At 37.9% G+C, this 21,924-nt stretch overlaps 2 protein-coding genes across 2 annotated transcripts; one reads left to right on the forward strand and one right to left on the reverse strand.

Annotated features, from left to right (window-relative positions):
- Nucleotides 1-1,519: 1,519 nt before the first annotated feature.
- On the forward strand, nucleotides 1,520-15,153 carry aldh18a1 (aldehyde dehydrogenase 18 family, member A1). Its single transcript, XM_047377633.1, has 16 exons — nucleotides 1,520-1,657; nucleotides 1,838-1,987; nucleotides 3,030-3,134; nucleotides 3,228-3,380; nucleotides 4,317-4,407; nucleotides 7,310-7,434; nucleotides 7,695-7,839; nucleotides 8,143-8,216; nucleotides 8,413-8,512; nucleotides 8,735-8,955; nucleotides 9,155-9,292; nucleotides 9,853-10,048; nucleotides 10,165-10,286; nucleotides 10,924-11,110; nucleotides 13,491-13,586; nucleotides 14,402-15,153. The coding sequence occupies exons 2-16, from the start codon at nucleotides 1,844-1,846 to the stop codon at nucleotides 14,566-14,568; spliced, it is 2,064 nt and encodes a 687-aa protein (XP_047233589.1). The 5' UTR covers nucleotides 1,520-1,657; nucleotides 1,838-1,843; the 3' UTR covers nucleotides 14,569-15,153.
- A 4,304-nt stretch (nucleotides 15,154-19,457) lies between these two features.
- Nucleotides 19,458-21,730, reverse strand: crygmx (crystallin, gamma MX). The gene is made up of 3 exons (XM_047376225.1): nucleotides 21,611-21,730; nucleotides 20,155-20,397; nucleotides 19,458-20,065 (listed from the first exon to the last, which is right to left on the reverse strand). Exons 1-3 carry the CDS (start codon nucleotides 21,617-21,619, stop codon nucleotides 19,790-19,792), a joined length of 528 nt encoding a protein of 175 aa, XP_047232181.1. The 5' UTR covers nucleotides 21,620-21,730; the 3' UTR covers nucleotides 19,458-19,789.
- Between the last annotated feature and the right edge of the window lie 194 nt (nucleotides 21,731-21,924).

A 21,924-nucleotide genomic window follows, 5' to 3' on the forward strand; every position in this document is an offset into this window, starting at 1 on the left:
TTTTAACAGACAGAACATTTAATTATTTTTTATAAACATTTTTCATCTTTTTTTTTCACATTGCTGTATCTTTGTTTCTTTCTCAGATAATAGGAAAGCTGAACATGCTGCTACAGAAGCTGACCCTGTGCTCAAAAATCCCACCACAGAGATTCCAGTTTCTGACCAAACACCTGACACAAGGCAAGGTTATGCTGCATTACCTAATGTTGCAATCCTTTGGTAACTTTGTATGAAAATGTTTTTAATAAGTGATTCTTTCTTGCAAATATAAGAACTTTATAGGTAATTATTGATCAGATAGATAGATAGATAGATAGATAGATAGATAGATAGATAGATAGATAGATAGATAGATAGATAGATAGATAGATAGATAGATAGATAGATAGATAGATAGATAGATAGATAGATAGATAGATAGATAGATAGATAGATAGATAGATAGATAGATAGATAGATAGATAGATAGATAGATAGATAGATAGATAGATAGATAGATAGATAGATAGATAGATAGATAGATAGATAGATAGATAGATAGATAGATAGATAGATAGATAGATAGATAGATAGATAGATAGATAGATAGATAGATAGATAGATAGATAGATAGATAGATAGATAGATAGATAGATAGATAGATAGATAGATAGATAGATAGATAGATAGATAGATAGATAGATAGATTTTGAAGACTAAAGTTCAAAACATTACTTTAGTCTCTGTAAAAGAATATTGTGTAATTTGCACATTCCAAAGTGTAATGACTTTTACTTAAATAAATAGCAATTGATGTTATACTTGCATGTTAGAAAAAATATATTTATTACAAAAATGGAAAAACAGACTACTTCACTGTGCTTTAAATTCAAATCAAAGACATTTCTAATTGCTCTTGAGGATTTTGTGCCCATAGAAATTTTTTTGACTAACTCTGCTCTGCGTAGTATATCCTGGGTTTGTCCCTCACCCCTCTCCCCCTCCACTCAGGCGCCTCATTGGTACAGAAAAACGTGTGATGTCAGCAAAGGCTTTCTGTCTGCTTGCACTGCTGATGTGGCAGTCTGACGGCCATTATTATCCGTTCCCCTCGGATACGGAAAGATTTAACGCAAGACCTTCACTCTCTTAGCCTTGTCCATAGACATCAGTGATACATCCCAGCAAAACATTTACATTTCAAATAAAGAAAACATTGATAAATTAAATTGCTAATGTTCTCAAGTGTTTTAGTTTAAAATGTCTTAAATATAAAGTTTTTCAATTAAAATCAGGTCTCTAACTTGTTATTAATGATTATATTATGGAAAAAGACTTGATTAACTGTCAGTAGTGTGTGAGCAGCAGCCATATGCAGTTAAGTGATTATTGTCATGGAAGACTACCAGAAAGCTAGGTTTGGCGTTTTAAGTGCTGCGATTAGTGATAAAATTAAATGAATAACAAGCAAAAGTGATTTTTAAGTATAAATTGAAAACATCACATTTACTCATTGTTTACAGAGTGCAATAATAGAGTCCATGGCAGCTCCTTCGCACATCGTGGTGAACTGCGTAAGGCCAAGAGGATTGTAATAAAACTTGGAAGCGCTGTGATCACCCGTGGAGATGAATGTGGTCTGGCTCTGGGGCGCCTGGCTTCTATTGTGGAGCAGGTGAGTCTCGACTTACTAAAGTTACAATTGGGAGCTGGAAAAAAATTCTAAATGTAGCTAAAAATCAGCAGGAAATTCACTTTCAGGCTCATGTTTTTTAGTCGATTACATGTAGGTATACCTTTAGATGGAATACATCAATGACTTCTTTGATTTGTAATTGGTCCTGTCGCTGTTTAGGTGGCCATGTTGCAGAATCAAGGCAGGGAGATGATGATTGTCACCAGCGGAGCTGTAGCCTTTGGCAAGCAGAGGTTAAGACATGAGGTCCTGCTGTCCCAAAGTGTCCGACATGCATTGCAATCTGGAAACGGTCAGCATAAGGATATGGTAAATAAAATATCTGGAACATTTCAAAACTAGGAATATGTGCTGAAACGTTTACCAAGATAATTTGTGCTATTTATTACGATAATAATAAAAGAGATGATAAAAAGTCATTTTAAATACAGCAAAAAGCAATAGATTGTATTGCTGTGAGTGCACAGTCAAAGCTTTAAAATAAAAAATAAATGTTCCTGAAAAACAAACAAGAAAAGAAAAAATGGAAGAACTATTTACATATCCATAAAAAGACTGCTCCAGGACAACAGTTAGAAGAAGGGCAATTCTACTGTTAAACAGTCCACAATTGATATTGATCTTAATGCTGCTCTCGTGGAACCAACAGAATAAATAGTAAAATAGTAAAAGTGACTATCACAAAAATTAATAAAAGTGACAACACACCAATAGCTGTACATAGTTTAGCAACTATCAGGCATAGCACCAGCATCATGCTGTTTCATTCACAGAGGTACTGGTTTATTGCATGTGGAAGTTAGACTACCTCCAAATTCTTCAACTTCATCTCAAATTAATGGCTAACTAGTTGAAATGTTTGCATTCAAATTCAACAGGGCAAAGATATCAAAAATGTAAATTCAAACTTGCACACTTAAATCTTTCTTTTAAGAACCGTTGTTGTATGTTGTATAATCACTCCTCCTTGAACAAAATAGTTCACATGAATCATTGTACGCACCAGATTAATATGGACTTTATCTCCCTGATCTTCTAATCAGAGTTGTAGGTAGTTGCAGGTCATTCTATGACTGATTTATCAGTTCTTATGCAATTTAGTCTTTTAAAGTCAGTTTTAATTTGTCTTGTTGCACCTATATAACAGAAGGTGCTCTACATGTGTCATAAGAGTTTATATCTATAAAATGAATTCAGCACACTTTTTTAGTTGGGTTGTTTTAAAGATTACAGTTAACTAAAAATGTTTGTGTTGCCTGACAGTATATTGACACATTCATCTACCAATAATCTTTTGTTAGGATTCACAGGTTGGTCTAACAGGTTTGTGTGGATGTCATTTGTGTTGCAGTCTGTGCCAGTGCTGGAGGCCCGAGCCTGTGCTGCAGCTGGACAGAGCGGCCTGATGGCCCTGTATGAAGCCATGTTCACTCAATACAGCACATGCACTGCACAGGTACTCACCAAGATTTAATCGCTTGGCTGATAAATGTAAGGGCTTTGTTTTCATTCTCTCTTACTCAATTCTTAAATTATTTTTGTCTGTCAGGTCCTCGTGACAAATCTGGATTTTCACAATGATGAGAAGAGGCAGAACCTCAACAGCACACTGCAGGAGCTGCTGCGCATGAACATTGTGCCCATCATCAACACCAATGATGCAGTGGTACCTCCACCAGAACCCAACAGCGACCTGCAGGGGGTAAATTCAGAGAAAGCATGGGGGAATGACGGAGTTGCAAGAAGCTGTTATATTATACATGGAAAATGCACCAGTTAGTTGCAGTTCTTTTCTATTGTTCTACTACATTCTGAGTTTGCACCTGTGCCTCACTTTTTCATTTCTGCTTTAAAACGTATCTGCATGTATCGAGAGAATTGATGAATATGGATGCAGAAATGGGTGGAAGTTGGGGTCTGAAGGAGCCAAGATTAACATTAAGGATGCCTCCTTCATGTCATAACATGTAGAGATGACAAACATCTGTGTATAAATTTCAATTCAATGCAGGTCTTAAAAGCAAAGTAGCAATGACACACATTTAGCTATATTTTTAAGCTCTATGTGCTGCATTTAGCATAGCAACAGCTAAACAAAAAACAAAAGGATTATGGAAGTCTAAAGGCTATGTGCTACATAATTTTTTTAAGTTATGCCGCAAAACTTTGCAGAGTATTTTTTTAACTGTCTTGAAAATATTGTCTCTTCTATAAAAAAGATTAAGCCTGCTGTTTATTTATGCTTCGCATTTCATATTTAAACTATACCTTTTTTACCGAAGCATAACCCAGCCCTAAGAAATCCACCCTTTAATTTGAGTACATATACACATTAGGAAAATCATCCCGACTTATTTTTGCCAAAAAAACATTGCTTAGGCTCCATCTATAACATCTGACAAGAGTTTTTCTTTTAAGTTAAAGTTTGGATTTTTCCAAAGGTTTCAGTTTAAAATTCTGTTGCCATGAAAGATTTTAGTCCTATTTACTTGTCTTTACTAGAGGTGCTCATAAGTGTAGAGTTAGCTATGTTTCTTATTGTTTATTAGATTAATTCTAGTCTCTCAGAAAACAATATGATGAACTGAAAATCAATGGTTTCATTCTTATGAACTTCAGCAGCTTTGTGGTTTTTCAGGTAATCAGCATTAAGGACAATGACAGTCTGGCAGCACGGCTGGCTGTGGAGATGAAGGCTGACCTGCTCATAGCACTGTCTGATGTTGAAGGTATGAATGTTTCCACCACAACTATTAGGTTGTAGTTAAATAATAAGAGTGTGTTTTTGCAACTCTGTTTTCTATGGCAATAACAAAAGCAGACCTGAAGTCGCATTTCCAAATCTGGTTCTCACAGTGATATATCCAATTTAATTCAGTGATAAAAAAAAAAAGCAGCTGACAATGGCAGAAATGAACAAACTCTTTAATAATAGGGAGCTTGTGCAGTAATTTATAAATGAGGGACAAGTTCTTTCTTGTTAAAACACATTTACCACAAGCATGAATCTGATTACATGTCCTTTAAGGGTGTAACATGGCTCGGATCAAACATTTTCTATTCACCTTAATGACACTAGATTCATTAGAATAACCAGTTTAACAGTAAGATGTTATTTTATTTTCTTTGCTTTGGATTAGTTTGTGCAGATATACATATTGAATGATGAACATATATAAAGCTAAAAAACAATTAGAACACAGCTGTTTATCAGAGTACTGTGCCTCCCAGGACATGTGTTTCTAGCTATAACCCCAGGTGTAAATATGAGCCAATGCAACACCTGTTACTTATGTTCACTTTGCATAAATGCTGTTAAAAATGTGGCCATAACATTCAAGCTACACGAGTTGTAGAGTGTCCCTCACTTTCGTCGTATACTCTCTTCTCCTGCTGGGCTGTGCAACACCTATGCATCTTCCAAGCCATGTAAATGTATTTAAAATCTATTGAATGTGTTTACTGGCAGTGATTTTTTCTGGACAAAGCTTAGTAAATTAGTTTATGTGATTAATTTAAACGTTTTCCAATTGTAAGGTGAGCTTTAAGGTTTACTACTTGCAAATCTTTGCTATGGTGTCGAAATGCATATACAATGCCTTGCAAAAGTATTTATGCACCACAACTTCTATGTATGTTGTTGGGATCAGGCTGGCAGAAAGACGTGCATTGTTACATTTCAGTTAGGTAGCCTAAAAACTGAACTTATTGGCCAATGTGTAAGCAAACGATCCTCAGAGTAAAACATAGTGGTGGTGGTGTCATGCTGTGGGGATGGCTTTTTTTCAACAGTGAAAGAGAAGCTGGTCAGAGCACAGGTGAATGGTTGTAATGAGACAAAATGTGAAAACATTCAAAGTCTATTTTTTCTGGCCAAATGTCTCCTCTTAAACTTTTTTTAGTCACTGCTCTAAATTGAGGGCTTGTGTTCTCAAACTGGTTCAGATATATTTACAGGTCCTTCTCAAAAAATTAGCATATTGTGATAAAGTTCATTATTTTCTATAATGTAATGATGAAAATTTAATATTCATATATTTTAGATTCATTGCACACTAACTGAAATATTTCAGGTCTTTTATTGTCTTAATACGGATGATTTTGGCATACAGCTCATGAAAACCCAAAATTCCTATCTCACAAAATTAGCATATTTCATCCGACCAATAAAAGAAAAGTGTTTTTAATACAAAAAACGTCAACCTTCAAATAATCATGTACAGTTATGCACTCAATACTTGGTCGGGAATCCTTTTGCAGAAATGACTGCTTCAATGCGGCGTGGCATGGAGGCAATCAGCCTGTGGCACTGCTGAGGTCTTATGGAGGCCCAGGATGCTTCGATAGCGTCCTTTAGCTCATCCAGAGTGTTGGGTCTTGAGTCTCTCAACATTCTCTTCACAATATCCCACAGATTCTCTATGGGGTTCAGGTCAGGAGAGTTGGCAGGCCAATTGAGCACAGTGATACCATGGTCAGTAAACCATTTACCAGTGGTTTTGGCACTGTGAGCAGGTGCCAGGTCATGCTGAAAAATGAAATCTTCATCTCCATAAAGCTTTTCAGCAGATGGAAGCATGAAGTGCTCCAAAATCTCCTGATAGCTAGCTGCATTGACCCTGCCCTTGATAAAACACAGTGGACCAACACCAGCAGCTGACACGGCACCCCAGACCATCACTGACTGTGGGTACTTGACACTGGACTTCTGGCATTTTGGCATTTCCTTCTCCCCAGTCTTCCTCCAGACTCTGGCACCTAGATTTCTGAATGACATGCAGAATTTGCTTTCATCCGAAAAAAGTACTTTGGACCACTGAGCAACAGTCCAGTGCTGCTTCTCTGTAGCCAAGGTCAGGCGCTTCTGCCGCTGTTTCTGGTTCAAAAGTGGCTTGACCTGGGGAATGCGGCACCTGTAGCCCATTTCCTGCACACGCCTGTGCACGGTGGCTCTGGATGTTTCTACTCCAGACTCAGTCCACTGCTTCCGCAGGTCCCCCAAGGTCTGGAATCGGCCCTTCTCCACAATCTTCCTCAGGGTCCGGTCACCTCTTCTCGTTGTGCAGCGTTTTCTGCCACACTTTTTCCTTCCCACAGACTTTCCACTGAGGTGCCTTGATACAGCACTCTGGGAACAGCCTATTCGTTCAGAAATTTCTTTCTGTGTCTTACCCTCTTGCTTGAGGGTGTCAATAGTGGCCTTCTGGACAGCAGTCAGGTCGGCAGTCTTACCCATGATTGGGGTTTGGAGTGATGAACCAGGCTGAGAGTTTTAAAGGCCTCAGGAATCTTTTGCAGGTGTTTAGAGTTAACTCGTTGATTCAGATGATTAGGTTCATAGCTCGTTTAAAGACCCTTTTAATGATATGCTAATTTTGTGAGATAGGAATTTTGGGTTTTCTTGAGCTGTATGCCAAAATCATCCGTATTAAGACAATAAAAGACCTGAAATATTTCAGTTAGTGTGCAATGAATCTAAAATATATGAATGTTAAATTTTCATCATGACATTATGGAAAATAATTAACTTTATCACAATATGCTAATATTTTGAGAAGGACCTGTATTTGCAAGAGTACAGTTTGTGTTCTACCAAAAGATGCGTTACATTAAGACTGCTTATTTTTTTAGGGCTGTACAACAGCCCACCTGGGACAGATGATGCCAAACGTATTGACATCTTCTACTCTGGAGACCAGCAGTCCATCACATACGGGACAAAGTCCAGAGTTGGGATTGGAGGCATGGAGGCCAAGGTTTGTAAGAAGTCTCTCCATTATTTATTAGTGCAAAATCATCGGCAGGTGAAATTACTTAATTTTTTTAGAAAAGAGAATGCTTAACATATTTTTTTAATGAGGACTTTAAGTGACAAAATATGAAATGTGCAGATGTTGAGATATTGTGTAAGGGTTTTTCTGCTCCGCTTCCATTGGATGTAAGTAACTTTCTTTTTTTTTTAGTATTCTAAAAAAGTAAAACTTGTTTGTGTTTTTCTTCATTGTTTTCGCTGTAGGTCATGGCAGCACTTTGGGCATTGCAAGGAGGCACATCAGTGGTCATCGCAAACGGCACGAACCCCAAAATATCTGGCCATGTCATCACTGACATTGTGGAGGGGAAGAAAGTGGGAACCTTCTTCTCTGAGATCAAACCTGCTGGTGTGTTTATATGAGATTAGGAATGCACAGATGAGGCTTTTCCTGGCCAACGCCAGTTTCTGGTTTACTTTGAGGTCTGATCTACTGATTCCAATTTTTACTGATTCATGTTATTTTTTACCCATAAAAGAGACAAAATACAATGCAGGCCGTTTGTAGTAGAAGCTTTAAATCCATCAGAATAGTAAGGTGGTAAAAGATTAGCCCTTTTATTTTATTGGTGCATCTCTATATAAGATCAGAGATCTCATATGTCACTGGTGCATCAATCAGTCCAATCCTGGGCTCTGTTATCGGTTCTAGGTCCATCTGTGGAGGAGCAAACCGAAATGGCCAGAAACTCAGGAAGAATTCTAGCATCACTTCATCCAGACCAGGTGAAGAATAGATCACAATGAAAACATGTCAGCTTATTGTTTCTTTATGCCATTTTATAGGATGTTAATCTCCATTATTTAAACTCTTAATTTCGTTTCTACCCTGTCAGCTACAGAGAAACACTGAACTTTAGTAGACAGATCTGCCACATGCTGAGCCTGTATTCTGTATGCGTTTTGTTTTCTGCATTGTCAGAGAAGTGAGATCATCTGCCATCTAGCAGAGCTGCTGATTGAAAGGAAAGATGAAGTTCTGGTAGCAAACAAGATGGATATTGAGATGGCTGCCAGTGCAGGTAACAGGACCAGCGTTTGCCGCTTAGGAAGGCCTGAGCAAACCAGAAGCCAACATTAAAGTAATCTTTTAAGTCTGTAGATGTCTACCATTTTTATTGTGTCAGAAATTATTTTAGATACTTAGACATATAACTTTAGAGTCACCAACAGGTTTTCATCAACAGCAAACAAGCTGTTAGATCTTTCTGTCAAATAAACAGCAGTCATAACCTTTTTCCCAGGACGTTTGCCGTCAGCCATGTTGAAGCGTCTCAGCCTGTCGCTGGAAAAGCTAAACAGTTTGGCTGTAGGTCTGCATCAGATCGCCACTGCGGCTCAGGACAACATTGGGCGTGTGGTGCGAAGGACCAGGGTGGCTCAAAGTTTAGAGCTGGAGCAGGTCACTGTCCCCATCGGGGTTCTTCTTGTCATCTTTGAAGCCCGTCCTGACTGCCTGCCACAGGTAAGGTTATAGAGAAAGTATGAAGATTAATACTACACTTTAACCAAGGTGAGAGCATTAATAAATTATGTGCATGGACAAAAATCTGTGAGGTCAGGATTAGTTTTTCTGTTGCAAGCAAGTAATCTGAATTCAATTTAGATATTTGTAAAGCAGAAAAGACCTATTTTTGCACAACCCTTCTGTTTTTTTCATCAAGGTGTCTGCTCTGGCAATAGCCAGTGGGAACGCTCTTCTGTTGAAGGGTGGCAAAGAAGCTGCCAACACCAACTATGTCCTGCACCAGCTCACCCAGGAAGCCCTTTCTCTGCATGGAGTCAGAGAGGCGGTTCAGATGGTAAAATGGTTTTATAGTCTTTTATTTAAGGCATGCATGAACCCTGTGTAATCATTACATATAGAGTGGTGGGATGTCTGCCTTTTCTGACTGTTTTTCTAAGCATTCCCTAAAAATTCGACTTTGTGTTTGGCCTTCCTCAGTCAACACTTTGTAGAACAAATTTTTGTTGCAATTGCATTCTACAAGTCTGCTAGGGTAGGTCTTTACCAGCGTTGCTCATCTAGATTAAAGTTTTTGTATATTCTTCTATCCAAAATAGTTCAGGCTCAGTTCGATTGGATGAAGAGTGTCTGAACAAAAATGATCAAGTCTTGCAAAAGATTCTCAATTAAGGCTGGATAGGCACTAACTGCATCTGGGATCACAACAGGCTTCTTGATTACTTCACTGAATAATACTGTCTGTCAGTTAAGTTGGACCGTCATTTCTTGGTTGTTTGCTGTTGAGCCATACTCATTCAGTTTTCAGATGATGGACTGAACAGAAATCTATAGGATGTTCAAAGGAATACTTTTACATGGCACTTGAAATGTTCATCTGCTGGTGCTTTCTTTCAGGTGAGTACTCATGAGGAAGTGGAGGATATTTGCCAACTGGACAAGATGATTGACTTGATCATTCCCAGAGGTTCGTCGAAGCTAGTGCAGGAAATTCAGCGAGTAGCAAAGGGCATCCCAGTCCTGGGCCACAGCGAGGGAATCTGCCATGTCTACGTTGATGCAGACGCTAGTGTTTCTAAAGTCATAAAAATCGGTCTGTAAATCCAGCTGGCAAAACCTAAAAATTATTTACATATTTGTTTATACTCAGAAACTAGTGCTACCCTTTTTTAAACAAACCTGCCCTCTTCATCTGTTTTTCCCATTCAGTAAGAGACTCAAAGTGTGACTACCCAGCTGCATGCAATGCTATGGAAACTCTACTAATTCACAGAGACATCCTTAGGACTCCCATGTTTGACCAGATAATTGAAATGTTGCACAATGAACAGGTAAAAGAAAAACAGTCAGATCGTACTCAGTGTCTACAATTTCCCCCACACTTATTGACACCCTTGGTAAATATTTGCCAAAATACTTTTTGCCAATAGAATAAAATCCTTTACTCTACTAGCATAATCTCACACTGAAACATTTGTTTAGTAGGGAAGAAAACCCCACAGTAAGAAAGTATTGCTTTTTACATTTATTTTGTGCCACATTTGTCGTCACCTCTAACAGTTCCTATCAAACAAATGTAACTGGTGTTAATGAAACTGTCCATGATTTTGTTTTTGACAAAATTGCCAAATGTATAATTTGATTGACAGAAATCAAACTCAAAGGACTTTCTATATCAGAAAGGGAACTGAACCATTTTTAGATGGATTAATAAGTTCAGCCTCATTTCTAACCAGAAAACAAACCATTTATCAAAAAAACTTAGTTATATTTAGTTAGAAGTTATATTTCAGCTTTTTTTCATAATTCTTTTAAATAAAGCTCTCATTTCAAATGAAAATTAAGCATAATCTGGTTTTAAAGTGCCTATATGCTTTATTGATCAAATGTATAATATGTATGATATATTTTAAGCATTACCGTTTCCCCACAACTCTAGGTAAGTTATGTTTTGTGTGGTGTCATCAGGTGAAGATTCACTCAGGCCCACGCTTTGCTTCCTACCTGACCTTCAGTCCATCAGAAGCCAGATCCCTGCGCACAGAGTATGGTGACCTGGAGTGTTGTTTGGAGGTAGTGGACAGTGTGCAGGAGGCTGTGGAGCATATACACAAGTACGGAAGCTCCCACACGGATGTTATCATCACAGAAAACAGTAAGTGGCGGCACATTGTTTTTACTATAACAGATATTTTATGTCAGCATGACTAAACCCACACCAGTCAGCACCAGCCAGTCTGTCTTCGCTCCAAAGCTCTTCACAAAGGAATATTACTTTGTTTTCAATTAATTAACTTCCCCTTACACTTCACTTAATGAGCAGTGATGATCTGCTGTCAAGATGAGCAAAGTAATTTTTTTGTTATATTGTAAGGGTAATGGGGTGCAGAGCCATTTAGTTTGTTATAATAAAAGTATTCACTTCATTCAGCATTTTCCTTTTAGTTATCGAAAACAGTGCTGAATACACGTTTCTACTTTGATGAATAACTGACAGTGGAGGATGAATTGCTGCCATCTAGTGGCCGAGAAAGCTTCTTCAATTCAACTAAAGTTTGTATCACTGCTGTCAGAATAGTGAATAAAAGTGAATAAAAGTGATAATCTTAATAAATTAGACCATCAGTCAAGAATTGTAATTCATATGATGTGGATTCAATCAACAGAGCAGTATATTTTAGGTGTTTATTTCTGTTATTTTTAATGATTCTGGATGAGAGGGAATAAAAAAACAAAATTTGCTTTTTCTGAGAAATTCAGAATATTACATAATACCAATGAAAATTCATTTTTATGCAGAATAGTTATTTCAATAAAAAGTATGCTCATGTGCTGTACAGTACATGCACTCAACACTTGGTCAAGGCTCCCTATGCATAGATTACTGCATTAATAGCCTGTGTCTCTGACCCAAACTCCATACAATCTTTATTGTGTTTGCTGACTAATAAGGCACAGTGTTACCATGTTCATTAAACAAGATTTTGGTGCGTTTGGCAGTGTGCATGGGTGACAATTCCTGCTGGAAAATGAAGTCAGCATCTCCATCAAGCTTGTCAGCAGAAGGAAACATGAAGTGCTCTAAAATTTCCTTGTAGACATCCGCACTGACTTTGGACTATCTTCGCTTTTCGTCCACGCTTTGGGACTCTGATTTCCAAATTGAATGAAAAATTAACTTTCTTCTGAAAAGAGGACATTGGATGACTTAGCAGCAGTATAGTCCTTTTTCACCTTGACTTCAGCTTCAGTCCACACCTTGTGAAGGTCTCCCAAACCCTTTACCTTCAAGGCTGTGGTTATCACTGATGCCTGTGCACACTTTTGGCTTCCACTAAACGTCCCATTTATATGCTTGAATACAGAACTCAGTGAGTAAGCTTCTTTAAAAATTATCTTTTGTGGTTTACCCTACTTTATTAGGGTGTCAGTGACTGTCTGTTGGAAGCTGTCAAGTCAGCAGTCTTCAGCATCATTGTTCAGGCCATAACATAAAATTGTTGAATACAGATTGAGTGATTTAGTTTGTTAATCAAAATTAAACCAACTACATCACTCTGTTTATACAATTTACTAGTTTTAATTTTTTATTTCAATTACTAAAATAAATAAACATTTGAAGAATATTCCAATTTATTGAGATGCACCTATACTTGACTGATAAAGATAATTAACTCATGAAGAACTGATGTCTACATGATTGTTGTCATGCACAGCCTGTGTGTTTCCCTTGATTACCTAGTCTCTCTGTTCATTGGTTCACCCTGCATTTCTGTTTGTATTTAAGCTCTTTAGTTGTCATTGTTTGTCACTGGTTCCTGTGTTGACATCCTGTTTAGCACACTGTTATGTCTAGTCTTTCTACTCTGTGTTCTGGCCTGGGCCTGGTTCTGGTTCTGTTTCTAGATGCTCCTGGTTTCCTGTCAGCCATGTCCTATTTCAAACCTGCCTGGTCTGTGAGTGAGGATCATTAAATTATACTTACTTTCACATACCTTGTTCCTGGAATCTTCTCTGCACGTCGGTCCTACTACAACACCACATCAAGGCATCAATATATCAAATAAATTATGTTACTGTTACGAGATACTTCCAGCAAACATGCATATATGCTGACAGATAAGTCAATAGGCAGATTATGAATCAAAATCATTAGAAGAAAATAATATCTTTGGCTTTTATGCAAGACTTGTACAAAATACCATTAAAAGTTGTATTCAATTTCACAGTTCTTGCTGCTTATTTGCATCTAAATAACCTGTTTGTATTAAAAACTCATTCGCTGGAGGAATAGGGTTTAGTTTTAGAGTTATTCTCAATGATCAATCCAGAATATTTCAGGTGGATCTTCTCATGATTCCTGAGTGTTCCTGTATGCATGTTAGAAAATACTGTTCCTCTGTTTCCAAAATCATCGAAGGATAACTTCACAGTCCATTTATGCATTATTTTATCAGAAATGTTTATGGTATTTTCAGCTCAGAAGTTAAATCAGGGGAGTAGGGTTGTTTCAGTGAATGTTCTTTCTTTTCCAGAGGAGACAGCTGAACAGTTTCTGCAGCAGCTGGACAGCGCTTGTGTTTTCTGGAATACCAGTTCACGTTTTGCTGATGGATATCGATTTGGACTTGGTTAGTATCTTTTTTATTTTCACAGAGTCCAGTGGTTTCCAATTAGAAGGCTCACTTGGAAATCATAGGCAAGATGGTCTACTTAGTGTATTTTCTTTAAATTAAGCAGACTTTCTTTCATTTCTTTTAAATTGTCACTCAGCACTAATTTTCTGCATTTTATTAAGCTCTTTGGACAATGTCCATCATTGTAGTTCAAGAATTGTTTTGTTAAACCTGTTTCTTTTGTCTAAACCTGGAATATTGAACATTTGAGCATAAGATTAAATGCTAGAAGGTTAATAAAAGTATTTCACCTGTTTTAAAATGGGCGCGGCACTGATGGTGTAGGGGCGAAAGCACACAACCATATACAGAGGCTACAGTCCTCGAATGGCAGCTGTCCCAGGTTTGAGTCCCGGACCCGGCGACATTTACCGAATGTCTCCCCCTCTCTCTACCCCTCTTTCCTGTCTACCTACTGTCAAAAATGGAAAAATAAATGCCACTAGTGCCAAAAAAATATCTTTAAAAAATATATATATATATATATCTTTAAAATGAAAAAATGTGTTGTTTTTACAAGGTGCATAATTAAGGATTGTCTTTTTGACTTCAGCTTTATTTATTTATTATTAAATGACAGTGAGCAATTTTGAAATGTATTTTTGTACATTTGAGGTGGTCTTTGAATCATGTAAAGACTAGAATAGTTTTTATTATGTCCTGATACCTAAAACTCTACTGACAGGTAATATTTTTCTTCTGCAACTGTCATGAGATTTTATTTAATACTGTTGTTTTTTTGTTTGTTTGTTTGTTTTTACGGTGTACAGGAGCAGAGGTTGGCATTAGCACAGCCCGTATTCATGCCCGGGGCCCTGTTGGTCTTGAGGGACTGCTCACCACCAAGTGGGTCCTGAGAGGTGAGGGACACACGGTGGCTGATTTCTCTGAGAACGGCAGCATGAAGTACCTCCACGAAAACCTCCCTGTTGCCTAAATTATAACAGTATATAGGACAGCATTCATCTTAACTTTGTTTTTGGGTCCTGTCTCCAAAGCTTTGATTGATATTTAATTATCAGCTACACCGAAAAGATTTTTCTATTCACATAAGTGTTTCATTCAAGGACTAAGAGTTTACAAATGTTTTATAACTTTCTGCTAATTCCATGACACTCGACATATAATTTGTTTAAATGACCAAAGATGCCTTCACAATAATGCATTTTGGAGGAGAAGGTCTGACTTTCCACCACTTTTTTCACACTGTCTGTCATTAAATCCTCTTAAACATGTACTGATTTTAGGTCTGTTGGGATTACTGAAATTATTTATATTTTCTGGATGACAAAGAACTGTGAACCTCCATGAGTCTGGCTAATCCCTGGATTTCCAGATGGCTGAAGGTTCCACTGTTATCTGTTCAAGCAATAATAAACCAGACATTATACTGTTAAGGAAGGAGAGGGGTAATGTCCCAGAGTTTGACATGTTTTGGTGTGAAATAAGTGTATCCACTCCAGAACGAAAGCTGGGAAGCTTGCAAACCTGAATAAAAAAACAGCCTCACTGTAAAATATGGGAGAGGTAGCAGCATGTTGTGGGGTGTTTTGCTATAAGAGGGACTGGTTCACTTCAAAAGAAAATGGCATTATGATGAATGCACATTGTGTGGCAAGACATCAACTGGAAGTTAAAGCTTGTTCACAAATCTGTCTTTCAAATGAGTAATGTCCCTAATACCACTAAATTAGTTAATTAGTTAGTAAGTGGCTTAAAGACAATGAATGTATTGGCCTGACCATTGCAAACCCTGATCTTAGTACTATAAAAAATTTGTGGACAGAGCTGAAAAGGTGAGTGTGAGCAAGGCGGCCTTAAACCTGACTCAGGCGGACCACTTCTTACAGGAATCTACCAACATTTCAACAAACTACTGGGAGAAGCTTCTGAAAAATTACTAAAATCATTAAACCCAAGAAATGCATTAAAGACATTAATCAAGACAGTAATCTGAAATAATTTGGATAATTTATAAAACAGGAAACATTTAGTCCAGTTTACTGTCAAACTTTGAAGAAAAAGGTGATTTTATACAGGAAAATAAATTATATGGTTTTAAATGTACGTCTTCATACAATATTCTTTCACTTGCTTTGTTGCTGCTTTAAAAATCCATGTTTCCACATTTCAGAAGTATTTTTAGAAAAACTAGGTCCAGGGTTATTTTAGCTATGAAAAGTTCAGTCTGACTTAACCAGTGCAAAGTGATTGTTTTTACACATCTTTGTTTTAACTTACAATTTTAAATGAAATAATGTGACAAGATCCCAAACTGGACAGACAAATTGGCCTTTTACGGTAATTATGCTTTTTTCACATCCTTTGTTTATTTATTTATTATTGCTGCCAGCTGTGCCCATTTTTGAGTGTTTTGTTGCTTTCCTGCTTGTTACTTGTCATGCCCAAAGCCTCTGTCAGAGTTGGGAATGCTAACTGACAAGCCCTCTCTTTAAAGCTGCAGGGCTGAATGAGACTGCTGGTAAATGAAGCTCTGTAGTGCTGCAGCTTCTGAGCTCCTTTCTGATGTCTTCGCAATGCATGTTCAAGGTTTGGTTTTTGGTTCTTTAATGAGAGTAATGTAGAATAAAAAAAGTTAAGGAAGAATATTTGGGGTTTCTTTTTCCCAATTTCTTTGATTTCCTTTTGTTCTTGCTGTTGAAATGTTGAGGATTTTTTACATGTATGCTCATCGCTGTCCTGGCTCTAGTCTTTCTACTTTTACAAAGAACACAAATTAACGCAAAGGAGGGGGAAGAGAAGTCATGCTGATCAGAAAAACAGATGTCTAAAAGGGGGCCTTTTTAAAGTTGCCCATAGGGAAATTTGCGTTGCTGGAAGTGGGGCAAGGAAGATGGAAGACAATACTATAGAGGTTTAATTATCCAGCCATCAGAAATGAAAAGAGAGACGAAGAGAACTGAGACTAATAATGGAATCATAGACTTATGTTCTGGGTTTCTTCTGCTTCCCCCCCATCTTTCCCTCTTTTCTATCATCTAAAGAATTCATTCTCCAAAACGCACTACTTACCCTTCAATCAGCTTCCTGTCATAAGTCCAAAGGGTTCAGAGATAAAGATGGAGAGAAAACTCGGATCTCACTTTTTTGGTCCTTTTTATGTGCGAAGCGATTGAAAATATCATCTAAATGATTGGTGGTAGAATAGGAACAATACAGGAACAATGAGGATTTGTTCTTTGGTGTATTGTGTTTTATACAGTTTTATGTCATCTTATCTAATGTAATAAAGTTAGCTGCAGTTACAGCTGATGCAGTTTAGTTTTCAGCATAAAACCCTGTAATTTATTTTGAAATGGAATAAAAAAAATAAATTACTTTTCTTTATCAGCCGCGGTCCTCAGATTCTACAAGATTTCTTTTTAAAGTCTTGCCATGATTGTATTAAGTAAAATCTGCTGAAAATGAAAAAAAAGTATCAACTTCTTATACGCCGGATGTAAGAAGTGTGCGCCAAAAAAACTGTGATGTAAAAACATCACACAGAACATGATAAATAAACGCAAAACTTTTCCTGCCTTTACTGTAAAATGTCCTGTGCAATTGAAACTGACAACTTAACAAAACAAATCTGTTAAAAGGGAAAATTTAAAAGTTAAAACTGTTGTTAAATGTTGCAGCATGGTCGCAGAGATGTGTACAACCTTAAATGAATACTTTGTTGAAGCAACGTTTCGATTTCTGATTTCAGCATTCATTGTTCTTAAGTTTACATCTGCCATGAATAATAGTCAGTCTGATTAACTGGTATTAAAGTTCAGCATTTGCAACCTTTAGCTAAAGCAACAGTTTGCAGGAAGGTTACAAAACATCAAAGGATCTGATTTACGAAGGTATCAGACAGGAAAAGGATACCAAAAAGCGACCTCATTACATACAGTATATACCTAACACAGTAAAGTTCTGGAATGCCCTGCTTGTGTACTACTTCTGCAAGAATCTCTACTATTCTTAATTTAATTATCAGTGGGGTTGTGAAAAAGAAGCATCATGGGGCAAAGTTTTAATCTGATGAAAGCAAAAGTTTACTTTTGAGCAATTATTAAAATGTTTTTTGGCACTGCAACAACACTGCACATCACCAGAAGAATACCATAACCACAGTGAAACAGGGTGGTGGCAGCATCATGCTGTGGGGAGGCTTTTTTTTTTAACAGGGATAGGTAAACTTGTCAGAATCGATGGGAAGATGAATAGTGCTAAACCTGAATGGAAGAAAACCTGTTGGAGGCTTTAAATGACTTGAAAGCAGGGCGGAGGTTCACCATGCAGCTGGAAGCATCTCGAAACATTCGACCACAGCTTCAATGAAATAGGGCTTTATTTTTCTTCAGATGAAACTGGGACAAATACCTGCCAGGCTTCATCCAGAATTTGCTAGAAATCAAAGGTTTTCACCTTTCAACCTTACAGTGACCCAAATGGAAATATAATTACTTTCTTTACCTTAGGAAAATTAAGGTTGTGAAGTGGCTTAGTCAGAGTCCACACATAAATCTGAGACAAAGTGTGTGGGTTCACCTGAAGAGGGCTAAAGACAAGAGATGTCTGCACTATCTGATAGAGCTTTCAGCAGGTAGAGAGGGCAAACTGTACCAATATTTTGGATGCTGATAGACGTCTACCAAAGACAGAATTTTGAAAACAAATCAGAAAGGTTTCTTGAGAAATGATTAGTTATTGGTACGCACACATATGCTACCAGTGTTTCTACATGATACGTGTCAAACATGCACCCTTTTTATATCATCTTAATTCTATTGTGTAATTTTACTCCAAATAAGCATAACTTTTAGGAGTCTTAAAGTAGTTTTGCTATTATTGTTTGTAAAGGACATTTGTCTTTAATGTTTTGTGAAGTTTTTAATGTTAAACTTCAAATACAGGTAATTTTAAAAATATTTCCAATTCTGGAATGCTTTTCCCAATTAATTTAATCAATATCAGAAACCACTGCCCCATATCTGCTTAAACAACCTCACAGTTTCGTTTCAGGACGTTCTTTGTCACTTCTAACTATCAGTTCCCCCAGACTGCCGCACAGCCATTCCCCTGCTGAACCCTGTTGATGTTTTGTTGTCCACTGGGCATTGTTGTTCGCAGATGTAAAAAAAGATGACGGGCAAATCACTGCACTCCTTTAATTGAACATAACTGAAGGCCAAAACTCATATTACTTGTTTAGCTTGATCTTAAGGCTCTCAAATGCTTTCCATGCTGGGTTTCAAATTTTTGTATCAATATTTAATGGTCAACGTTATTTATTCATGTGTATCTTCTCCAATTACGTAGCGTCTAATTAACAATTTCAATAATTGATAATTATTTCTGAAAGGGCTCAGTATCTGGGTGTGATGAAAAATGCATGAGCAGAGAATGTGGACGGGGGTTTTGTTTTTTGTTCTGAGAGAGCTTGATGCTCGGGGCTAATAACAGGCCACTTTGACTCCGGCTCTTTGAGTTGGCACTGGTCTTGTGATGTTGATCTAACATGGGCATCTTTCATGGACCCGGAGCGCTCACTCTGTACCATGTGATCTCATAAAGACTCCAACATGCCCATCCTCAGATACTGTTCTTTTTGTCTTTAACAGCAGACTTCAAAGAACACACTTATGTTTCCTTGATAATTTCCCTCTGTGTCTGTGTAATGACCTTATAGAAAACTGCAAACTCTTGGTCTTGCAAGGACCTCAATGGATACTCTTCATGTCTGTATCTATGTTGGTATCTAAAGTTTAAAAGAAGAGATCATCTTATAGTGACAGCTGTGCCAGTGAACAACAAATCAAAAATCGCTTTTGCTGATTTTCATCAAGTTTTCATTTATTGTGATTTCATTAAGACAGAAGGTTCAGGACCTGCAGGCAAAATCTTTTTTGTGGTGGGACAACCAATATTATCTATGAGCTTTGTTTGAGCACTGAGTTGGAGAAGAGGTTCAATGCAAAGTGACCAAACAAAGCCACAAACCCACATCAGACAGACCAAACCTCCATCAACAAAGTGTTTGATTGCAGGTTTGAAGACCACACAGTTGAGACCAAGCTCCAACAGAGCTGGCACCAGAGAAACAAGAGGGTGAAGGTTTAAAGAGAGGGGTTCAATAGGGGTAAAAAAGAAAATGTAGCTATAAATCAGTTGTTCTCAGTGACACGTCTCAGAGAGCCAAAAGTAGCGCTGGTGCTTCCCCACTCGCTGTGCCTTCTGTACTCTCCTGGACGCAAGAAGTACTGGCGCCCCCTGTAGTTGGTGTGTTCATGCAGCATCCAGAAGCCCTCCATGACGTTGACAGAGGAGATGTCACGGGTGTGGAAGCGCTCGTGGAGATCTGGGCAGTCTTCCACCAGCTCCAGATTTTGTCCCGCAAAGTCAGAACGCTCAAAGATCTTCATCCTGTAGTTTCCTTTGTACTACAGAGGAAAGTGTGTAACAGTGTTAGTGCAGCACGTTTAGAGAAAACCTTGCAGCAAGCAGGACAGAACATCATCTAAAAACTCACAGGAGGCACCATGCGGCATGAGCGGATGCAGTCGTTGAAGCCGGCCCAACGCTGGTAGTCGGGATATTCTCCCTTGTGCAGCATATACTGGTATCCAGAATAGTTGGGCTTCTCGTAGGCCACCCAACAGCCGCTGTCAACCTTTATGGAGTTGCAGCGGCTAAAGAAGCTTTGCATCTCGGGGCAGTCACTGCTACACTCATAGTGACGGCCCTGGAAGTTCCTGTCTTCATAGAAGATAATCTGCATTTGAAAGATGGTTGGACATGACAGTATCACCACAGAGCTATTTCAGTCAAAAATGCAACCTCTCTCCAAGCTGCCTCTGGCCGTTCATAAATTGCAAATAAACTTGGCATCCCAGCTTGGAGTGAAACTCAGCAAGGTTAATAAAAAGCCTTTCAGTGATCTGCTCTGTCCAGCCCAATAAGTGTTAGTACTGTAGCTTAAAAATACGGTAGCATTTCAATAAATTAGAAGCTCACCAAATAACTTATTTATTTCAGTAATTTGAAGGGTGAGAGGTCTGGAATCAAGGTTGATTTGAGGGGCCATGTCATCTGCTGCTTTTGGTCCACTGCATTTCATCAAGTGCAAGGTCAGTGCAGCTGTCTACCAGGACGTTTTAGTGGCCTTGATGCTTCTCTATGCTGACAAGCTTCATGAAGAGGCTGATTTCCTTTGCATGTGGGACTTTGCAACTGCAGCCACTGCCAAAAGTACCAGTACCTGCTTTAACGGAGGCATTGCCAAGAGGAAGATGAGAGACACCAGACCAACAATGCAGAGGAGCTGAAGGCTATGAAAGCAGCCTGGGCCTCCTGAACACCTCAGCAGAGCCACAGGCTAAACACCGTCATGCCGTGCCGCACTGATGCAGTATTTCGTACAAAAAGATGCTGACCAAAAACTCACTGTGTATACTGTAAAGTAAATGGACATTTTTTAAGTAGACTGACATAACCATATTAAAAATCCTTTTAATTTTTTTTATTTTTATTTCCTGTAAGTCATAATTATCCAAATTTCTCTACACTGAATAATTTTTAAGATGATACTATTCAGAGCCAAGTTCGGAGCCAAAAAAATCTGGTTTATTCTTGAAAGTTTTTCTTAACTATGAGTGGTTAAGTTTAGAAAAGATTGGTGTATAAGTGTAGTGTATAAAAAAACAATGTGCCTGAAGGAAAGCTAAATAAAAAATTCAGTAAGATGCAGTTAGAGGGAGAATAAAAATCTAATTCTGAGTCTAAACTAAGACAATTATAAGTTGTGTCACCCTTAAAGTAGTCATAGATATTTTGTTCATTGTTTTAACAATTTATATTGTATTCTTTTTCTATTCATTGATACTTTGCATTGCAATTATTCCTATTCCATTTTCACAGAAACTACAAACTACAAATCAAGTATTTGCATTTAAGTAACTAAAATGAACTTAAAATGTCAAACTTACCTTGCCCATTTTGACTTAGTTCAGTTAAGTTCAGACCAGATCGGGTGCAAAGCCACTGTCCGGTCCTCTTTATAGATCCTGATGGGATCAGGGCTTTGTGAGCCTGACACAAAGCTTTGTTGTGTCAGCACAGTGCACTCTATACAAGGTAGAACACTATAGGAATGGTGAGCTGCAGCAGCTGCTTTGTCTCTGTCAAAGCTCTGTCTGTCTATAGAAAAATACTGAACAACTGCATTTTTTCCCTGAGGCCTTCAATAAGAGTTGCAGCATCTGCCTTTACTTGCATGAATGCCAGAAACGCATGATTTTGT

The sequence above is a fragment of the Girardinichthys multiradiatus genome, chromosome 10, assembly GCF_021462225.1.
Source record: "Girardinichthys multiradiatus isolate DD_20200921_A chromosome 10, DD_fGirMul_XY1, whole genome shotgun sequence".
Taxonomy (NCBI): Eukaryota; Metazoa; Chordata; class Actinopteri; order Cyprinodontiformes; family Goodeidae; genus Girardinichthys; species Girardinichthys multiradiatus.

What these genes read in the sequence shown, in the direction of transcription:
- crygmx (XM_047376225.1), bottom strand. An exon ending in CATGCCGCATGGTGCCTCCT is followed by an intron (nt 20,066 to 20,154) that starts GTGAGTTTTTAG and finishes TTTCCTCTGTAG; the next exon opens with TACAAAGGAAACTACAGGAT.
- aldh18a1 (XM_047377633.1), top strand. Translation starts at nt 1,844, where the DNA reads ATGTTGCAGAATCAAGGCAGGGAGATGATGATTGTCACCAGCGGAGCT. An exon ending in CCAACAGCGACCTGCAGGGG is followed by an intron (nt 3,381 to 4,316) that starts GTAAATTCAGAG and finishes GTGGTTTTTCAG; the next exon opens with GTAATCAGCATTAAGGACAA. An exon ending in AAATGTTGCACAATGAACAG is followed by an intron (nt 10,287 to 10,923) that starts GTAAAAGAAAAA and finishes TGGTGTCATCAG; the next exon opens with GTGAAGATTCACTCAGGCCC.